The 21,237-nt window shown below is 38.8% G+C and overlaps 2 protein-coding genes across 5 annotated transcripts in view; one reads left to right on the top strand and one right to left on the bottom strand.

Moving 5' to 3' along the window:
• Window positions 1-21,237, bottom strand: part of NFATC3 (nuclear factor of activated T cells 3) — a 155,260-nt gene that overhangs the window by 79,094 nt on the left and 54,929 nt on the right. The window lies entirely within an intron of this gene.
• LOC126944088 (ubiquitin-conjugating enzyme E2 N-like) lies at window positions 19,342-20,233 on the top strand. Its single transcript, XM_050773384.1, has one exon. The coding sequence runs from the start codon at window positions 19,396-19,398 to the stop codon at window positions 19,852-19,854; it is 459 nt and encodes a 152-aa protein (XP_050629341.1). The 5' UTR covers window positions 19,342-19,395; the 3' UTR covers window positions 19,855-20,233.

The following is a 21,237-nucleotide window of genomic DNA, read 5'->3' as shown; positions in this document are numbered from 1 at the left end:
CTCACCAAAGGTTTATAACAATGTTTTGCAAGAGGCAAGATTCTTTATTATAATTCATACTGCAGAAACAATTCCACATTCAAGGAAGATGACAAATCATAATTTCAACTACCCTTCTCAAAGGATAAAAGTAGAGCATATAAAGCAGGAAAAAATAGCTAATAAATAAATGGAAAAATGCTCAAGCTTATTAGATATCAAATAAATAAGAAAACCATTTTTAACCTATCAAAAAAGCAAAGAACAGAGAAGTGGTAATAGTCTACACAGACTTTTCCCCTTTGTGACTGTTTATATGATTTGCTCATTTTCTGTTTTGATTTTAGTATTATTAATTTTATAAGCCCTTTATATATACTAAGCATATTAACCCTTTGTCTGCCTTACAAGTTATAAATATGGGTTTTGTTTTCCATTTATCACCGATTCTGGATCAATTTCTGCTCCTCAAAAGGCAACCATTTGTAAGCCTTTTCACCGTTTCTTTTGGAACTTACTTCTATATTTCTAAGGAACATGTTAATACTGCTATTTCCTAATGTTTTTCAAGGTTAAATATATTATCTTTTGAACTTTCAATGTTTGCATTATAACTGTATATATGTTACTTGCAGCTCAGCCATGCAGTGTATTTTAATTATATTTCCTTTTTCATATAACTTATTTGGTTACAATTAATAATTGCCTTCTATATTAGGATTAAGTTTGGCTGCATAAACAAAAATCCAAAGTAACAGTAACTTAAACATGTTAAAAGTAAAGTTTATTTCTTACAATCTACAGGTCTTTTCTACTGGACCAGTGAGTTTGCCTAAAACACATCCTGCAGTCTTCTGCCTAGAGAGCATAATAAACCTATTGCAAGCATTGTAGGAACTAAGAAAATGGTCAGAGGTCTCGCAATTCAGTATGCAGACTTCCATTATACCATTATGCCTTCCCTTCCACCCACCCCTCCCCCATTTTAAGAACAGATCATTAAGCCTTGCCTTTAGCTCTTCTAGAATCTAGAACCTCCACTTCATTCTATAGAATCACCAGATTCTCTCAGGGTAAGACAGGCATTATCACTAGGCTGTAACACACAAGTAAGAAACATCTGGGAAATTTAACTCCTTTTTAAATTCAACTTAATTTTTTTTTCTTTTTGAGACAGAGTCTCGCTCTGCTGCCCAGGCTGGAGTGCAGTGGCGCTCCAACCTCCACCTCCCAGGTTCAAGCAATTCTCCTACCTCAGCCTCCTGAGTAGCTGGAACTACAAGCATGAGCCACCACACCCAGCTAACTTTTTGTATTTTTAGTAGAGACAGGGTTTCACCATGTTGGCCAGGTGGTCCCAAACTCCTACCCTGACGTGATCCACCCGCCTCAGCCTCCTAAGGTGCTAGGATTACAGGTGTGTGAACCACCGCGCCCAGGCTTAGCTCCTTCTTTTATAAACTTTTTTTTTTTTTTTTTTTTTTTTTGAGACGGAGTTTTGCTCTGTTGCCCTGGCTGGAGTGCAGTGGCACAATCTTGGCTCACTGCAAGCTCCGCCTCCCAGGTTCATGTCATTCTCCTGCCTCAGCCTCCTGAGTAGCTGGGACTACAGGCGCCCGCCACCATGCCCGGCTAATTTTTTGTATTTTTAGTAGAGACGGGGTTTCACAGTGTTAGCCAGGATGGTCTCGATCTCCTAACCTCGTGATCCGCCCGTCTCGGCCTCCCAAAGGGCTGGGATTATAGGCGTGAGCCACGGCGCCCGGTTTTTATAGACTTTTTATCCAATCTTCTTGTTTTCAGTCTCACCTCACATCCCACTTTCAGAGATACTCAGTATCTCAAATTCCTGAACCCTTCCAGAGCTCTTAGATGCAAAATGACTTGTGCTGCTTATTGGTTTTTTCTCACCTGCCAGCAGGCTTAAGCTACAGTTGTCTTATGTTTAGTGAAAGTAAACGTGTTCAATTTATTACATTTATGTTTCCATTTTCTGTAAATATTTTAATTTTTATGTAGTCAAGAAATCTATCAGTATTCTAATTTGTGATTTTTTTTACAAATTTTAGTGTAAAAATAAATTTCAAAGCTTTAATTAATGGAAACTATTCCATAAAACTATAAAATGCCAACAGGATCACAATAACAAAAATAAAGCCTAGGCCAGGTGTGATGGCTGACGCCTGTAATCCCAGCACTTTGGGAGGCCAAGACCGGCGGATCACCTGAGGTCAGGAGCTCGAGACCAGCCTGACCAACATGGAGAAACCCCGTTTCTACTAAAAATACAAAATTAGCCAGGCATGGTGGCAAATGCCTGTAATCCCAGCTACTCCGGAAGGCTGAGGCAGGAGAACTGCTTGAACCTGGGAGGCAGAGATTGTGGTAAGCCAAGATCACGCCATTGCACTCCAGCCTGGGCAACAAGAGCGAAACTCCATCTCTAAATAAATAAATAAATCCTAAATAATCAATAACTAAAAAGAAATTGGAAAAGTTTGAGCATATATTTTATGTGTATCTGTGCAAAAACAAATTTCAGCCATTACTCTTTGGGTTTATGTGGAGGTAGATGGGGTAAGTAATAATGCCACATGAGATTCATCCAGATTTATACCCAGAGATAAAAAAATGAAGGTAGAGAGTGGTTATAGTTCATTGCATCCTAAAACTCCTGTGGACTATATGTCTTTTTTTTTTTTTTAGTTCACAGTTAAAGAACCTGAAGCTAACAATGATCAGGCAACTTCCTCAAATTCATGGCTATTAAGTGATTAGTCATTCCTTTTTGGAATACCTGTTGCTCTTTCATATTTAATCATAAATTTAACACATTATTCTACATGACCAACTGTTCATCTAGTGGAGAAATAAACAGCAACAGCAACAACTTTACCACTTGCCTGTGAGTACTGTGAAGAGGACAGTATCTATCTTGTTATCTCCAGAGCCTAGCAGAGCGCCTAGCACGCTACACACATTCAATCATTGTTGAAAGAATAAATTTTAGAATAACAGAGTACAATTTGGTGAAGCAAAATAACTCATGAAGTTAGCCAATACGTTATTTTTCAAAGAGTTACAGGAAATTTGCTTTTATACAGAAAAAGAAAAAACAAAACAAAAGATTACAGGCATTCAAGTAGCTGGTCAAAATAAGGTAGTTAAATCTAAAATAGAGAACACAAATAAAAAATTTTGCTATTACTTATTAAGTCATCCAAATATCAAATAACATACCGGCAAGTACTCTATACCAAAGAATCCTAGTCATATTAGATGGCTGACATGTGTAACAGCTTGGCAAAGTCATAAGCCACTTGCTTTTTATACTTTGATAAAATAAACTGATGTTGGAGGAAGGTATTCGCACATATAAGATTTCAAAGGGAATATATTTCATAACACATATTTTGACCAACATCTGCTCCAGATGTATATATAATACCATAACATAGGAAAAATAGGGCTATGCCGGCTGGGCATGGTGTCTCGCACCTGTAATCCCAGCACTTTGGGAGGCCGAGGCGGGTGGATCACAAGGTCAGGAGATCGAAACCATCCTGGCTAACATGGTGAAACCCCGTCTCTACTAAAAACACAAAAAATTAGCCAGGCGTGGTGGCGGGTGCCTGTAGTCCCAGGTACTTGGGAGGCTGAGGCAGGAGAATGGCCTGAACCCGGAAGGTGGAGCTGGCAGTGAGCCGAGATCGTGCCACTGCGCTCTAGCCTGGGCAACACAGCGAGACTCCATCTCAAAAAAAAAAAAAAGGAAAAGGAAAATAGGGCTATGCCTTTCTCTCTGAGAGATTTTTAAAGGAAGATCAAATAAACTAATTAGACTATTATCCCATCTGATTTCCAGAGAAGCATTTATGTTGTAGGCAATAAATAAATTACTATTACTGTTAACACTAGTCACTAAAAACTTTCACCAGTATCAATATTCTCTTCAGTCCACCCACTGCTTCGCAGAAGAAAGTAAGCCAAATTGTTTGTTATGCTTCTGTATCGTTTCCATAGCAAAGGTCTGTGTCTGCTTAATTTAACTAAAGCTGGAGGGTTAAAGCCTGAAGGTCACTACAGGACAGACTACAGCAACTTCAATAACAGCAGTTCTATTATCAGTTCTGCTAATTAGTTGGGGGGATGGGCTCTAAATATATTAGACCCATGACAACACATTGTAGAAATACAAAGAATACAAAATTAAATTTCTATAATATAAATTGCTTAAAACGAAAGTATGCATAAAAATGAAAAAATAATACAAACTTCATTTTTCAAATTTCAGTAACATTTGGGATAAGATTAAAAATATGTATACCTTAATAAAATTTATCACTGTACAATATATAAGCTTTTTACCCCCCCACTTTTTTTTCTTTTGGGAGACAAGGACTTGCTATGTTGCCCAGGCTGGTCTTGAATTCCTGGGCTCAAGTATTGATCCTCTTGCCTCAGTCTCCCAAGTAACTGGGATTACAGAATCACACCACTACACCTGGCTAAAACTTTTATTCTTAAATAATTAGACTCATAGGAAGTTGCAAAAATAGTATATATATGTACTACAGGTTGAATATCCCTAATCTGAAAATCCAAAATGCTCCAAAATTTGAAACTTTCTGAGCACTGATATGACATTAAAAGTAAATGCTCACTGGAACATATTGGAATTCAAATTTTTGAATCAGGGATGCTCAACCAGTATGTATTCTGGAAATATTCCAAAATTTGAAAAAATCCAAAATCTAAGACACTTCTGACTTCTGGCCCCAAGCAGACAAGCGATACTACAGCCCCATGTATCCTGCACCTAGCCTCCCCCAACTATAATACAGTACATAGACCCAGACCCACAATATTGAACTGTAGTTAGTACAATATGAAAACCAGGACATTGACACTGGTATAATACTGCTAACTAGATTACAGATCTTATTCAGTTGCCATTGTTCTACATGCATTCATTTGTATGTGTGCATAGTTTTATGCAATTTTATCCCATATATAGATTCAAGTAACTACTACCACAGTCAAGATATGAAGAAATTCTCTTGGGCCACCCCTTCATATTTGCACCCCTCAACCTGACCCTGTTTCCTGGCACCAATCTATTCTCCATCTCTACAGTTCTGTCATTTTGAAAATATTATATAAATAGAATCATATATTTACTTTTTTCCACTCAGCATAATTACCTGGAGAACTGTACAAGTTGCTGCATGTATCAATAGTTTATTCTTTTATATTGCGGAGTGGTAGTAAGTTGTATGGATAAAACAGAGTTTATTCATGTATTTAGTTTGTTTCTAACCTTGGGCTATTAAAAATAAAGTGTGGCAGGGCGTGGAGACTCACGCCTGTAATCCCAGCTCTTTGGGAGGCTGAAGTGGATGAATCGCTGGAGCTCAGGAGTTCAAAACCAGCCTGCCTGGACAAGATGGTGAAACCCCATCTGTACAAAAAGCAAAAAAATAGCTGGGCATGGTGGCGCACACCTGTAGTCCCAACTACTAGGAAGACTGAGATGTGAGAACGGCTTGGGCCTGGGAGTCTGAAGTTGCAGTGAGCTGAGATCGCATCACTGCACTCCAGCCTGAGTGATCTGCAATCTGCAGAGCTAGACCCTGTCACCAAAAAAAAAAAAAAGAAGAAGAGAGAGAGAGAAAGAAAAGTTGTTAGGCCAGGCACAGTGGGTCAAGCTTGTGATCCCAGGGCAGGGAGGCCAAGGTGGGAGGATCACTTGAGGCTAGGAGTTGTAGACCAGCCTGGGCAACAAAATGAGATTGCCATCTCTACAAAAAATTTTTAAAAAATCAAGTTGAGGCAGTCAGGTGTGGTGGCTCATGCCTGTAATCCCAGCACTTCGGGAGGCCGAGGCGGGTGGATCACCTGAGATCAAGAGTTCCAGACCAGCCTGGTCAACGAGGTGAAACCCCGTTTCTATTAAAAATGCAAAAATTGGCCAGGCGCAGTGGCTCAAGCCTGTAATCCCAGCACTTTGGGAGGCTGAGATGGGCGGATCACGAGGTCAGGAGATCGAGACCATCCTGGCTAACACAGTGAAACCCCGTCTCTACTAAAAAATACAAAAAACTAGCCGGGCGAGGTGGCGGGCGCCTGTAGTCCCAGCTACTCCAGAGGCTGAGGCAGGAGAATGGCGTAAACCCAGGAGGGGGAGCTTGCAGTGAGCTGAGATCCGGCCACTGCACTCCAGTCTGGGCGACAGAGCGAGACTCCGTCTCAAAAAAAAAAAAAAAAATGCAAAAATTAGCTGGGCATGGTGGTGGGCACCTGTAATCCCAGCTACTCGTGAGATTGAGGCAGGAGAATCTCTTGAACCCGGGAGGCGGAGGTTGCAGTGAGCTGAGATGGAGTCACTGTACTCCAGGCTAGGTGACAGAGCGAGACTCCATCTAAAAAATTTAAAAAAAAAAAAAAAAAAAAAAAAGGTTGAGGCTAGGGGCAGTGGCTCACGCCTGTAATTCCAGCACTTTAGGAGGGCAAGATGGGCAGATCACTTGAGCTCAAGGGCATATGGGAAGCTTAGTTTTTAAAGAACCTAATAAACTGTATTTCAGAGTGGCTGTATCATTTTAACTCTCACTAGCAGTTTATGAAGCATCCAGTTTCTGTGAATCCTTGACAACATTTAGTATTCTATTTTTTATTTTAGCTGTTCTAATAGGTATGTAATGATAACTCATTGTGGTTTTAATTTGCATTTCCCTAATGGCTGGTGATGTGAGACATCTTTTCACATGCCTATTTGCCATCTTATCTCCTTTTTGGTGAAATGTCTGTTCATGTCTTTGGCATATTTTCTAACTGAATTGTTTTTTATTGTTGAGTTTTGAGAGTTCTTTATACATTCTAGATACAATATCTTTGACAGATATATGCTTTGCACATGTTTTCTCCCTGTCTGTAGCTTATATTTTCATCCTTTTAATAGTGTCTTTCACAGAGTTAAAGTTTTTAATTTTGATGAAATCCAATTTATCAATTTTTTTCTTTTAGGTATGGTGCTTTTGGTATTATGTCCTAGAGATCTTTGCTTAGCCTGAGATCTTAAAGATCTCCTGTTTCTTCTAAAAGTTTTATACTTTTATGCTTTATTTTTTATGTTATTTTATTTTTTGAGATGGAATCTCACTCTGTTGCCCAGGATGGAGTGCAGGGGCATGATAGCAACTTACTGCAGCCTCCACCTCCCGGATTCAAGCAATTCTCCCATCTCAGCCTCCAGACTAGCTGGGTCTAGAGGTGAACACCACCATGCCCAGCTAATTTTTGTATTTTTTAGTAGAGATGGGGCTTCATTATGTTGGCCAGGTTGGCCTTGAATTCCTGACCTCAGGTCATCTGTCCGCCTCAGTCTCCCAGAATGCTAGGGTCACAGGTGTGAGCCACTGCGCCTGACCTATGTTTTATAACTAAATTCACAACCCATTTTGAATTAATTTTTGTGAAAGATGTGAAGTTTGGGTTAAGGTTTATTCTTTTGCCTTATGAGTGTCCAACTGCTCCGGCACTATTACTAAAAAGACAATGTAAAACCTCTTGAAGAATACTCATCTTTGTCTATAAACAGTATGTTACATAGAGTTACTATTACCTATTTTAAATTAAAAATTGACAATTCCAACTGATTTTCACATTTTGAAAAACAGTAACATATCTCAAGTAATTCCTACAATGCTAACATTTTTTAGATAAATAAAATCAAATTTTATAACTATATAGCTTTTTTTTTTTTCCCTAAAGCAAGGTCTTTCTCTGTTTCCCAGGCTACAGTGCATAACTCACTGCAGCCTCAACCTCCTGGGCTCAAACAATCCTCCCAAATAGCTGAGACTCCAGGTGGGTACCACCACGCCTGGTTAAATTGTTTGTTTTTATTTTTTGGTAGAGACAGGTTCTCACACTATTGCTCAGGCTGGTCTCCAACTCCTGACCTCAAGTGATCCTGCCTCCTCGGCACCCTCAAGGTGCTGGGATTACAGGTGCAAGCCACTTCATGTAGCTACTATATATTTCTTGTGATTTATTAATACAGGAAATCCTAGCCAGAACAATCAGGCAAGAGAAAGAAATAAGGGGCATTTAAGTTGGAAAACAAGAAGTCAAACTATCTCTATATGCCAAAGATATGATCATATACCTAGGAAACCCTAAAGACTTACCCAAAAGACTCCTAGATTTTTTTTTTTTTCTTTCCTGGAGACAAAGTCTCATTCTGTCACCCAGGCTGAAGTGCAGTGGCATGATGTCAGCTCACTGCAACCTCTGCCTTCCAAGTTCAAGTGATTCTCATGCCTCAGCCTCCCAAGTAGCTGGGATTACAGGCACCCACCACCACGCCCAGCTAATTTTTGTATTTTTAGTAGAGACAGGGTTTCACCATGTTGGCCAGGCTGGTCTCTTAACTCCTCCTGACCTCATGTGATCCGCCCGCCTTGCCTCTCAGTGTTGGGATTACAGGCATGAGCCATCATGCCAGGCCGACTCCTAGATTTGGTAAATGAATCAGTAGCCTCAGGTTACAAAAGCAATGTACACAAATCGGTAGCACTGCTATACACCCCCACCAACAACCAAGCTAATAATCAAATCAAGAACTCAATCCCTTTTACAACAGCTACAACAAAAATAGTAAGATACCTAGGAGTGTACTTACACAAGTAGGTGAAAGATCTTTACAAGGAGAACTACCAAACACTGCTGAAAAAAATCACAGATGACACAAACAAATGGAAACATCCCATGCTCACAGACTGGAAGACTCAGTATTGTGAAAATGACCACAGTACGCAAGGCAATCTACAGATTCAATGTAATTCCTATCAAAATACCAACATCATCTTTCACAGAATTAGAAAAAAAAGTCCTAAAATTCATATGGAACCAAAAAAGAGTCTGCATAGCCAAAGCAATCCTAAGCAAAAAAAAAAAAAAAAAAAAAAAAAAACAAATCTGGAAGCCTCACATTATCTGACTTCAAATTACAAGGCTATAGTAACCAAAACAGCATGGTACTGGTATAAAAGTAGATATGCAGATTCATAGAACAGAATAGAGAACCTAGGAATAAAGCCAACTACTTATAACCAACTGATCTTTGACAAAGCATACAAAAACATAAATTGAAAAAATGATACCCTATTCAATAAATGCTGCTGGGAAAACAGGACAGCCACATGTAGAAGAATGAAACTGGATCCCTATCTCTCACCACATATAAAAATCAACTCAAGATGGATTAAACACTTAAAAGACATGAAACCATAAAAATTCTAGAGGAAAACCTAGGAAAAACTTCTGGACATTACCCTAGGCAAAGAATTTATGATTAAGACCCCAAAAACAAATGTAACAAAACCAAAAATAAATAAATGGGGCCTAATTAAACTAAAAAGCTTCTGCACTGCAAAAGAAATAATCATTGCAACAGACAAGTCACAGAATGGGATAAAATATCAGCAAACTATACATCCAACAAAGGACTAATACAAGGAACTCAATCTTGTAGAACAGAATCTACAAGGAACTCAAATCAGCAGGAAAAAAAATAATAATCCCATCAAAAAGTAGGTAAATGACATGAACAGACACTTCTCAAAAGAAGAAACACAAATGGCCCATAAACGTATAAAAAAATGCTCAACATCACTAATAACCAGGTAAATGCAAATTAAAACCACAACGAAATACCACCTTACTCCAGCCAGAATGGCCATTATTAAAAACTCAAGAAAACAATAGAAGTTGGCATTGATGTGATGAAAAGGGAACACTTGTACACTGCTGGTGGGAATGTAAATTATAAATTAATACAACCATTATGGAAAACGGTATGGAGATTTCTCAAAAAACTAAAAGCAGATCTACCATTCAATCTGATAATCCCAGTACTGCGTATCTATACAAAGGAAAAGAAGTCATTATATCAAAAAGACACCTGCACACATACATTCACAGCACAATTAACAACTGCAAAGATATGGAACCAACCTAAACGCCCATCAGCCACTGAGTAGATGAAGAAAATGTGGTATGTCTACACCATGGAATACTACTCAGCCACAAAAAGAATGAGATAATGTCTTTTGCAGCAACTTGGATGGTGCTGAAGGCCATTATTCAAAGTGAAGTAATTCAGGAATGGAAAACCAAATAGCATTGGAAATTCAGTATGTTTTCACTTATAAGTAGGAGCAAAGCTATGGGTACACAAAAGCATAGAGTGGTATAATGGGTATTGTAGACTCAGAAAAGGGTAGGAGGGGGTGAGGGACAGAAAACTACATATTGGGTACAATGTACACTACTTGGGTAAGAGGTGCACTGAAATCTCAGACTTCACCACTACACAATTCATCCACTTAACAAAAAACCACCTGTACCCCAAAAGCTACTGAAAAAAATACACAAATAACTCATTAATATACTATAGTCTCTCTGTCTTATAGACTTCTAAACCAGCACTGTCCAAGATAACTTTCTGCAGTCACTAAAATACTCCTTTTTTTAAATTTCAATAGGCTTTTGGGTAAAATACTCTATATCCAATTTTTTTTTTCACATCCATGACCATTTTGTATTAATTTTATAAGATATAAGGCTTAGGTCAAGGCTTATTTTCTTACCTATAGATATCCAGTTGCTCTGGCATCATCTGTTGAAAAGAAAATGTAGTCAGTATCCACATGTGGCTACTAAGCCTTGGAATGTTGTCAATGCAACTGAATAACTGAATTTTTAATTTCACTTAATTTAAATTGAAATAGCCACGTGTAGCTAGTGGCTTCTGGATTCCACTTTTGGACAGTGCAGTTCTAAACCCTTCCCTCTACTTAATACTTTTCCCTCCTTAGTATCTACCTTTTCCCTAGATGTCTGCTTATTAATTAGCTAGACACTATCCTCAAATAAGAAGTCCCCTTTCTGGCCAGGCGCAGTGGCTCACGCCAATAATCCCAACGTGGGCGGATCACCCGAGGCCAGGAGTTCTGAGACCAGCCGGACCAACATGGTGAAACCCTGTCTCTACTAAAAATACAAAAAAACTAGCTGGGCATGGTGGCATGCGCCTTGTAGTCCCAACTACTTGGGAGGCTGAGGCATGACAATCGCTTAATCTGGGAGGCAGAGGTTGCAGTGAGCCAAGATTGTACCATGTACTCCAGCCTGGGTGACACAGCGAGACTCTGTCTCAAATAATAATAATAATAATAATTTAAAAATAAAAATCTCTTTTCTTTCTTGTGGAAAGAAAAAATAAGCACCTGATTCAACTCTGTCAAATTTCAGGTCTCTATTTGCTCTCACAAAGATCTGAATTTCCTCCATTAAATGTTTATCATACTTTATTGGTACTATCTTATTTGCAAGTCTCAATGGACAATAAAATTCATGGGAGTAGGCAACATGTCTGATTTCCCTCAGTGAATCCCCAGCTACATTAGCAAACTGCTTTGAATGTATTATTTGGTGACCATAATAAGGAATTAGATAACTTATTTGGAAGAAAAGAAAAAGTTGTTTTTTTTTTTTTTGTCAGTTAATTTGTCAGTTGGCTACAAGGTAGGTGGTATTTTCCAACAGCACCACAGCTTGCATTCCTTCACAATTTCAAAAAATATGTATTTCAGAAATTTCTTAGCTCTCTTGAAATTGTCCTTTGCAGAATAACAGGAAGATCATCATAACTGATGTTTAAGTACCCTTCTACTTTCCATTTTCACATATCACTAGCCCATTAATTCACAACTCCTTAAAATGTCAGTAACAAACCTAGCTTAATTCTAGGATGCCAATGTAGATAGCTTATTCTGCTACATACTCTTCATCAGTGTTGAAGTGTTGGTCAAACTGTTCCAAGAAACCTAAGTAATAATACTAGCTAACTTTTACTGAGCATTTACAATGTGCAAGGTACTACGCCATGTTCCTTACAATGTTTCATTTACTCCTCACAACAGCTCTTAGGTAGATTATATTATTATATATTATCCTCATTTTATAAAGAAAAAACTCCCAAGGTAAACTCTTCACAATTAACCTCTACCACACCACATACTGATTTCCAATATAGCACTTACTATATTCTAAAGTTTTGTTTGTTTATTTACTTACTCATTGTCTCTCTCGGTATATAAAGTGAGAAAGGCCCTTGAGGACAGGAGTTTTGTCTGTCTTGTTCATCTCTGCATCCCTAGCACCTACAATATTGTCTATAATGTAGTGAGCAATCAAAAAATACACATTGAATGAGTAAATGGATAGATAAGTGAATAAATTAAGCAATGAACGACTAAACAAAAGGTCTAGAAAGAAAAGTTAAGTTACTTGGCCAAGGATATAGTAAAATCCAGGATTCAACTGAAACAATCTGGCTCTAGAGCCCATATTAGTGACTTAGCCATGATTTATTCCTGTGTGGAGCATGTGGCATAGAAGGCAAGCTAACCACCAAAGATTTAAGTATAGAGTTCTATATTATACTACAGAATACAGAGTTTTGCTGAGGAAAGGCTGCCCAGCCAGGGACTACTTTTCCCAGTACTTCTGCATGTAAGTAGGGCCATGTGACTACTTGTAGCCAAAAAATTGTAAGTGGTGATAATTGACAGTAATTTCCAGGTTAGTGTAGTTAAATATCTTGAATGCTTTCCATACACCTTCTTCTTTCCCAGGGACAGTAGAAGCTTTGCATTAAAGATGGCATCAAAAGATGAACATATCTTGGATTCCTGAGTAACAATTTGAAAGAAAATGCAAAATAAACTTTTTTTTTTTTTTTTTTGGTCTTAAACCACTGAGAATTGGGGGTTATTAGTTACAGTAGTTAGGCTACCATGATTAATCCAAGGAAGGAGAGCTTGAACTATAATAATAGTAAACGAGCATTAAGATTTTTATCAGGGCCCGTGCACGGTGGCTTACACCTGTAACCCCAGCACTTGGGGAGGCTGAGGCAGTGCATCACTTGAGGTCAGGAGTTCGAGACTAGCCTGGCCAACATGATGGAATCCCGTCTCTACTAAAAATACAAAAATTAACTGGGTGGGTGTGTTGGTGGGTGCCTGTAATCCCAGCTACTTGGGAGGTTGAGGCAGGAGAATCACTTGAACCCGGGAGGCAGGGGTTGCAGTAACTGAGATATGGGCCATTGCACTCTAGCCTGGGCAACAGCACAAGACTCCGTCTCAAGGGGAAAAAAAATTTTTTTAAAGTAAGAGAAAGAATATCTGACTTTAAGTCGAAGACCAGGCTTTCTAAAATAGTTTATTTGGAGAATTAAATGAGATAATGTGAAAGTGCTTTAGAAAATGAAACATACTAAGAAATTATGAGATAACTACAGTGTAAGAAGTAATATGGTAAAACAGAAAGAGAAACGACAGTCAAAAGACCTGGGCTTAAGATCTCTCTGCCAATTACAACATACATAACCTCAGATCACCTGTAAAATGTACAGTCATGAGCTACATAACAGTGGTTCAGTAAATGACAGACCGTATACAATAGTGGTCCCATAGGTAATAACGGAGTTGAAAAAGTCCTGTTGCCTAGTGACATCTTGATGTTCCTGACCCTGTGAAGGCCTAGGCTAATGTGTGCGTTGGTGTCAGCATTTTAAACAAAAAAGTTTTAAAAGTAAAAAAACAAAATAAAATAAAAAATTTGAAGATAGAAAAAAGTTCATGGAATAAGGATATAAAGAAATAAAATATCTTTGTACAGCTGTACAACATGTCTGTGTTTTAATCTAAGTGTTACTACAAAAGACTTCTTTTTAATTCACAACTTATAAAGCGAAAAAGTTAGATTATTAAAGAAAAAAAATTTTATAAATATAGTATAGTCTAAGGGTACTGTGTTTAGAAAGTCTACAGTAGTGTACAGTAATGTCCCAGGCCTTCACATTCATTCACTATTCACTCACTGATTCACCCAGAGCAACTTACAGTCCTATAAGCTCCATTAATGGTAAGTGCTCTATTCAGGTATACCATTTTTAATATTTTATACCATATTTTCTTAAGTAAATCTTTGTTGTTGTTGTTGTTTAAGAGAGAAGCTCTCAACATGTTGCCCAGGCTAGACTCTAACTCCTGGGCTCAAGCAATCCTCCTGACTCACCCTCCCAAGTAGCTGGGACTGCAAGCCTGGTGCCAACGTGACTGGTTATACCATATATTAGGGTATACCATCTAGGTTTGTATAAGTACACTCTCTCGTGTTCATAAAACGAGGAAATCGCCCAATGATGCATTTCTCAGAACATATCCCGGGTGTTAAGTGGCATATGACTGTAACCGATTTGCCCTTTTCAAAGAACTTTTGTAAAGATTAAATATGTAAACTCTGAGGCCAGGTGTGGTGGCTCAAGCCTATAATCCTAGCACTTTGAGAAGCCAAGGCAGGTGGATCACTTGAGTCTAGGAGTTCGAGACCAGCCTGCCCAACATGGCAAAATCTTACCTCCACAAAAAATACAAAAATTAGCCAGGCGTGGTGGTATGCCCCTGTAGTCCCAGCCATGGCAGAAGTTGAGGCAGACAGGATCGCTTGAGCCCAGGAAGCGTAGGCTGCAGTGAGCTGACATTGCACTACTGCACTGCAGCCTGGGCAACAGAGTGAGACACTGTCTCATAAAAGAAAAAAGAAAAAGAAAAGGTAAACTCCAGGAAAACATTTTGTAAACTATAAAACACTACAAAAAGTAAACTATTGCAATTAATAGCAGCACGAACCTACAAAATGCCATTGAAATTAGTAACTTCAGTAGCATTTTGTCTTCAAGCGCTTTTTAGACAAATGTTCACAGTAAAGCAAATTCTTTCAAACTATTTTTATTTTTTATTTTTTGAGATGGAGTGTTTCACTCTTGTTGCCCAGGCTGGAGTGCAATGGCGCGATCTCGGCTCACTGCAACCTCTGCCTCCCGAGTTCAAGTGATACTCTCACTTCAGCCTCCTGAGTAGCTGGGATTACAGGAATGCACCACCACGCCCAGCTAATTTTTGTATTTTTAGTAGAATGGGGTTTCATGGTGTTGCCCAGGCTGGTCTCGAACTCCTGACCTCGGGTGATCCACCTGCCTCAGCCTCCCAAAGTGCTGGGATTATAGGCGTGAGCCACTGCACCCAGCCTAAACTAATTTTCGTTTAACCAAACATTATCTTAAAACATACAGATAATCTACGTTAAATCATCTAAAACAAAACTCAGAAAATTAAGACCTACAAAAGTCTCTTCCAATTTTAATAACTGAAAATGTGCATTTTCACCAGGTAATTCCAATAAAAATTATTGGCTTTAATTAAACAGACAATTCTCCCATATTTAGAATAAGAACTAAAAAGTAAAATAATCTGATTAAATATTCATTAAAGACTATTTTAAAATTTATTAAAGATTAGTTTCCCAGCAACAAGTACACAATTCAGTTTCATTTGAGATTCAATTGCATCTGTTTCTCACTTGTGTACTCTGAAGGCACTGTGAAGTCCCCCACCACCAACACAAAGATATTGTGGATATATAAAACCCAAAAAAAAGGGAACTTGGAGGGAGATTCTTAACAGTGATACATAATTCTACAGTTCCTAACCATAAACTATAAAAAGAAATGAGACTGTATCAGTCCAATTTAATAATACAAGAACATTATCTCTATTTTACTTTAATATTAAATTACCACATTACAGAAAACAAGCCAGTGGCAGACACTGGCTGCATGGTTCGCTTCTTGTGTCCTTAAAATAGAAAACAAGTCTGCAAGAAAAGCACTTGACAACACTCAACACCTATTCATAAATTCAAAAAACAAAAATAGAAACCTCCCAACAAATTAGAAAATAATATCCTTAGTCTGATAAAAGGTATTCCCACCCCCCCAAAAAAAAACCCAAAACAACCAACCAAACAAAACCCTAGCAAATTACTTAATGGCACAATTATTAATCCTTTTTTGCCCTGAGTTTGGTAAATTTGTCCTCCATCACCACCTCTAATCAACAATGTGTCAGAGGTCCTAGTCAATACAATAAAGCAAGAAAAAGGGGGGAAAAGTACAAAAATTAAGAAGGGGCCGGGCGCAGTGGCTCACGTCTATAATCCCAGCACTTTGAGAGGCCAAGACGGGCGGATCACGAGGTCAGGAGATCGAGACCATGCTCGCTAACAGGGTGAAACCCTGTCTCTACTAAAAAAAATACAAAAACAAAATTAGCCAGGCGCGGTGGCTGGTGCCTGTAGTCCCAGCTACTCGGGAGGCTGAGGCAGGAGAATGGCGTGAACCCGGGAGGCGGAGCTTGTAGTGAGTGGAGATCGCGCCACTGCACTCCAGCCTGGGCAACAGAGCGAGACTCCGTCCCAAAAAAATAAAATAAAATAAAAATTAAGAAGGAAGAAGTAAAACCGGTATTATTCGAAGATGAGCTGGCTGGACACAGTGGCTCATGTCTGTAATTCCAGCACTTTGGGAGGCTGAGGTGGGAGGATCAATCACTTGAGGCCAAGAGTTTCAGACAAGAAAACAAGCAAGTGGCAGACACTAGGCCTGGGCAACATAGTGAGGCCCTGTCTACAAGAAAGATTTTAAAAATTAGTCAAACGTGGTGGTACATGCCTGTAGCCCCAGCTACTTGGGAGGCCAAGGTGGGAAGATCGCTTGAGCCCATGAGTTTGAGGTTGCAATGGGTCATGATTGTGCCACTATCACAAAAAGGTCAAAAGATGTAAACAAACACTTCATGAAAGATATCCAAACGTCCAACAAATATATAAGATGTTCAAAATCATTGGTCATCAAGAAATCACAAATTAAAACCACAGCCAGATACCATTATATCTTTACAATAATGGTTAAAATTAAAAGACTAACAAGTGTTACTATTGGTGAGGATGTGGAGGAACAAGAACTTTATATATGGCTGACTGGGAGTATAAATTGGTACAGCCACTTTGGAATATCAGTAATTACACTCCCGGACATATTCCCAAGTAAGTAAATGCTTTGTCCATCGAAAGTCATGGTTTTTTTTTTGTTTTTCGTTTTTTTAAAAAAGGCACAAAGCAACTTTATTCATAATTGTCCAACACTCCACACAAATCAAATGTTTATGAAAAGAAAACAAAGAAACACTTGCAAATTCATACACAAGACTAACATGAAGCAATGAAAAAAATAAACAACAAAAATTTGATGAATCCCACAATCATAATGTCGAATACATGATGTTAGATACAAAACAGGACCTCCATTTATATAAAATATAGAAATAAGAAAACTAATATATGGTGATGAGAGTTGAGAAGCATGATTATCTTTGGTTGGGGGTATAAACTGAGAAGGGACACAAGGGAGACTCATGAAGTGCTTAAAATGTTCTATATGTTAACTTGTGTGGTTTTTTGAGTATTTATACTTGTGTGTTAAATATTCGTTGTGTTGTACAACTTAAGATTTGTATACTTATTTGTTCCTCTTTTTAGTTGACATGTAATAATTATACATATTTGTACAGTAAATAGTGATATTTTGATATACATATATAATGTGTAATAATCAAATCAAGTTGACTAAGATATCTATCACTTCAAACACTTATCATGTGTGTTAAAAACATTCAAAATCCTTTCTAGCTTTGTGAACATACACAATAAATTTATTTTTAGACAGAGTCTTACTGTGTTGCCCAGGCTAGAGTGCAGTGGTGCAATCTCAGCTAACTACAACCTCCGCCTCCCGGGTTCATGCGATTCTGCTGCCTCAGCCTACTGAGTAGCTGAGATTACAGGCATGTGCCACCACATCCAGCTAATTTTTGTATTTTTAAGAGACACAGGGTTTCACCATGTTGGCCAGGCTGGTCTCGAACTCCTGATCTCAAGGGATCTACCCAACTCAGCCTCCCAAAGTGCTGGGATTACAGGTGTGTAATCCCACAATAAATTTTTGTTAACTATATTCACCCCACAATGCTACATAACACAAGACTTATTCTTCCCCTTTAGCTGTAATTTTGTATCCATTGACCAACTTCTCCCCATCCTTACCTCCTGCAATCCTTTCTCAGCCTCTAATAACCAAAATTCTATTTCTGTGAGCTGAAATTTTTTAGCCCCTTCATATAAGTGAGAACATGCCGTATTTATCTTTCTGTGCCTGACTTATTTCATTTAATATAATTTCCTCCAGGTTCATCCATGTTGCCACAAATGACAGGATTTCATTCTTTTTTTATGCCTGAATAGTATTGTATTGTGCATATCTGTCACATTTTCTTTATTCATTCATCAGTTGATGGACAGTTAGGTTGATTCCATATCTTGGCTACTGTGATCTCTTCAATATACTGATTTCCTCTTCTGTAGATGAATTCCCAACAGTGGAATTGCTGGATCATACGATAGTTCCATTTTTAAATTTTTTGAGCAACCTTTAGACTGTTTTCCATCATGGCTATATTAGTTTACATTCCCATTAGCAGTGTAAAGGATCTTTTATTCTTTTATTTTTGAGGGTTTTTCCTTGACTTACTACTCTTCCTGATGGATGAAAGTATGTGTGGGTTAGCAGCTCTGCTATACACTACACCAGAATCTCTTCTATTACACATTCCTCACCTTACCCCACCCTCCATCCTCTATCACCGCTCTTTGAAGTTTATAGACCAAAGTTTGTGTTCTTCTTTGCTTGTTTGGGTGTTACCAATAGATTTTTGGCTGTTTCCTCACATCCTACACACACATACATTTTGTTTATTTTGTTAGTTATTGGGGGAAGATTGCGATACTACTTCATTTTACTATCTAAAAGTTATTTTTCTAATATCGAGGGGAAAATAAGCAGTACACATGACAGCAGGTCATTTAAAAGGGAAAGTGGAACTGATACCTGATTCTATATACTCCAACATATTTGCAGAGATGTGCAATGTATGGAACACTATACTAGTATATGCCCACCTTGTGAGACTACATTTTTTCCCTTTAACAGAGGTGGTTCTTCTCCAGCAACTGAGAAGAGCTGGTAGATTTCTCCACTATTCTGAGGATTTTAAATTCTCAGAAAGAGAGAAAGGCATCAGTTATTCCAGACTAGTCTGAGCCTCACACATAAAAGTGGTATGTTTAGGTCAGGTGCAGTGGCTCACACCTGCAATCCCAGCACTTTGGAAGACTGAGGCAAGAGGAATGCTTGACCCTAGGAGTTCAAGACCAAACCGGGCAATACAGTGAGACCCTGTCTCTACTTAAAAAAACAAACAAAAAAAGTGCCTTGATTGTGCTCGGTATCTGCTGGCTTGTTTCTTTTTGTCTTTTAAAAGTTTTGTGGCGTGAGGCGAGCGCACCTGGAGATGAGACCAGAGGCCGAACTCCGGTTCTGACAAGATGGCTGGGCTGCTCCGCAGAATCATCAAGGAAACCCAGCGTTTGCTGGCAGAACCAGTTTCTGGCATCAAAGCAGAACCAGATGAGAGCAACGCCCGTTATTTTCATGTGGTCACTGCTGGCCCTCAAGATTCCCCCTCTGAGGGAGGGACTTTTAAACTTGAGCTATTCCTTCCTGAAGAATACCCAATGGCAGCCCCTAAAGTACGTTTCATGACCAAAATTTATTATCCTATTGTAGACAAGTTGGGAAGAATATGTTTAGATATTTTGAAAGATAAGTGGTCCCCAGCACTGCAGATCCGCACAGTTCTGCTACCGATCCAGGCCTTGTTAAGTGCTCCCAATCCAGATGATCCATTAGCAAATGATGTAGTGGAGCAGTGGAAGACCAACGAAGCCCAAGCCATAGAAACAGCTAGAGCATGGACTAGGCTATATGCCATGAGTAATATTTAAATTGATCCGATCATCAAGTGTGCATCACTTCTCCTGTTCTGCCAAGACTTCCTCCTTTTTGTCTGCATTTAATGGACACAGTCTTAGAAATATTACAGAATAAAAAAGCCCAGACATCTTCAGTCCTTTGGTGATTAAAGGCACATTAGCAAATCTACGTCTTGTCCTGATTTACTGTCATAGAGCATGATCAGAGGCTAGAAGTATCATCTGGATTGCTGTGAAACGTTTAAAAGCAGTGGCCCCTCCCTGCTTTTATTCATTTCCCCCATCCTGGTTTAAGTATAAAGCACTGTGAATGAAGGTAGTTGTCAGGTTAGCTGCAGGGGTGTGGGTGTTTTTCTTTATTTTATTTTATTTTTTTGAGGGGGGAGGTAGTTTTATCCCCCCCCCACCCCCCCCCCCCCCCCTCCCCCCCCCCCCCCCCCCCCCCCCCCCCCCCCCCCATTTAATTTTATGGGCTCCTTTCCCCCTTTTTTGGTGATCTAATTGCATTGGTTAAAAGCAGCTAACCAGGTCTTTAGAACATGCTCTCTAGCCAAATCTAACTTTATTTAGACGCTGTACATGGACAAGCTTGACTGTTTGAACCAAAATGGGAACATTAAACAAACATCACAGCCCTCACTAATAACATTGCTGTCAAGTGTAGATCCCCCCTTCAAAAAAGGCTTGTGACCATTTTGTATGGCTTGTTTGCAAACTTCTGTAAATCTTATGTTTTAATAAAATATTTTTAGTTATTCTAAAAAAAAAGCAAAAAAAAAGTTTTGTTGGCCAGGCACAGTGGCTCACGCCTCTAATCCCAGCACTCTGGGAGGCTGAGGTGGGTGGATCACTTGACGTCAGGAGTTCGAGACCAGCCTGGACAACATGGTAAAAACCCGTCTCTACCAAAATACAAAAAATTAGCCAGGCATGGTGGTGTGTGCCTGTAATCCTAGCTACTCAGGAGGCTAAGGCAGGAGAATCACCTGAACCAGGGAGGCAGAGGTTGCAGTGAGCCAGTATCACATCACTGCACTCCAGGTGGTGTAACAGAGTGAGACTCTGTCTCAAAAAACAAAAACAAACAAACAAAAAAAGTTGTTGTGTATAAGAATGTATCAATAAATACTACCAAAAACAATCTACGGATTCAATGCAATCTCTGTCAAAATACCAATGACATTCTTCACAGAAATAGAAAAAATAATCTTAAAATTTAAATTGAACCACCAAAGACCCCAAAGAGCCAAAGCTTAACTGAACAAAAAGAACAAAATTAAAGGCATTATACTACTTGACTTCAAAATATATTACAAAATGACAGTAACCAGAAAAGCACAATATTGATATAAAAACAGACACACAGACCCATGTGACAGAATAGAGAGCACAGAA

This window comes from Macaca thibetana, chromosome 20 (genome assembly GCF_024542745.1).
Source record: "Macaca thibetana thibetana isolate TM-01 chromosome 20, ASM2454274v1, whole genome shotgun sequence".
NCBI classification, from domain to species: domain Eukaryota; kingdom Metazoa; phylum Chordata; class Mammalia; order Primates; family Cercopithecidae; genus Macaca; species Macaca thibetana.
The sequence above is the reverse complement of the archived record's forward strand: the minus strand, read 5'-3'. Positions and strand labels throughout refer to the sequence as shown.

What these genes read in the sequence shown, in the direction of transcription:
- LOC126944088 (XM_050773384.1), top strand. Translation starts at nt 19,396, where the DNA reads ATGGCTGGGCTGCTCCGCAGAATCATCAAGGAAACCCAGCGTTTGCTG.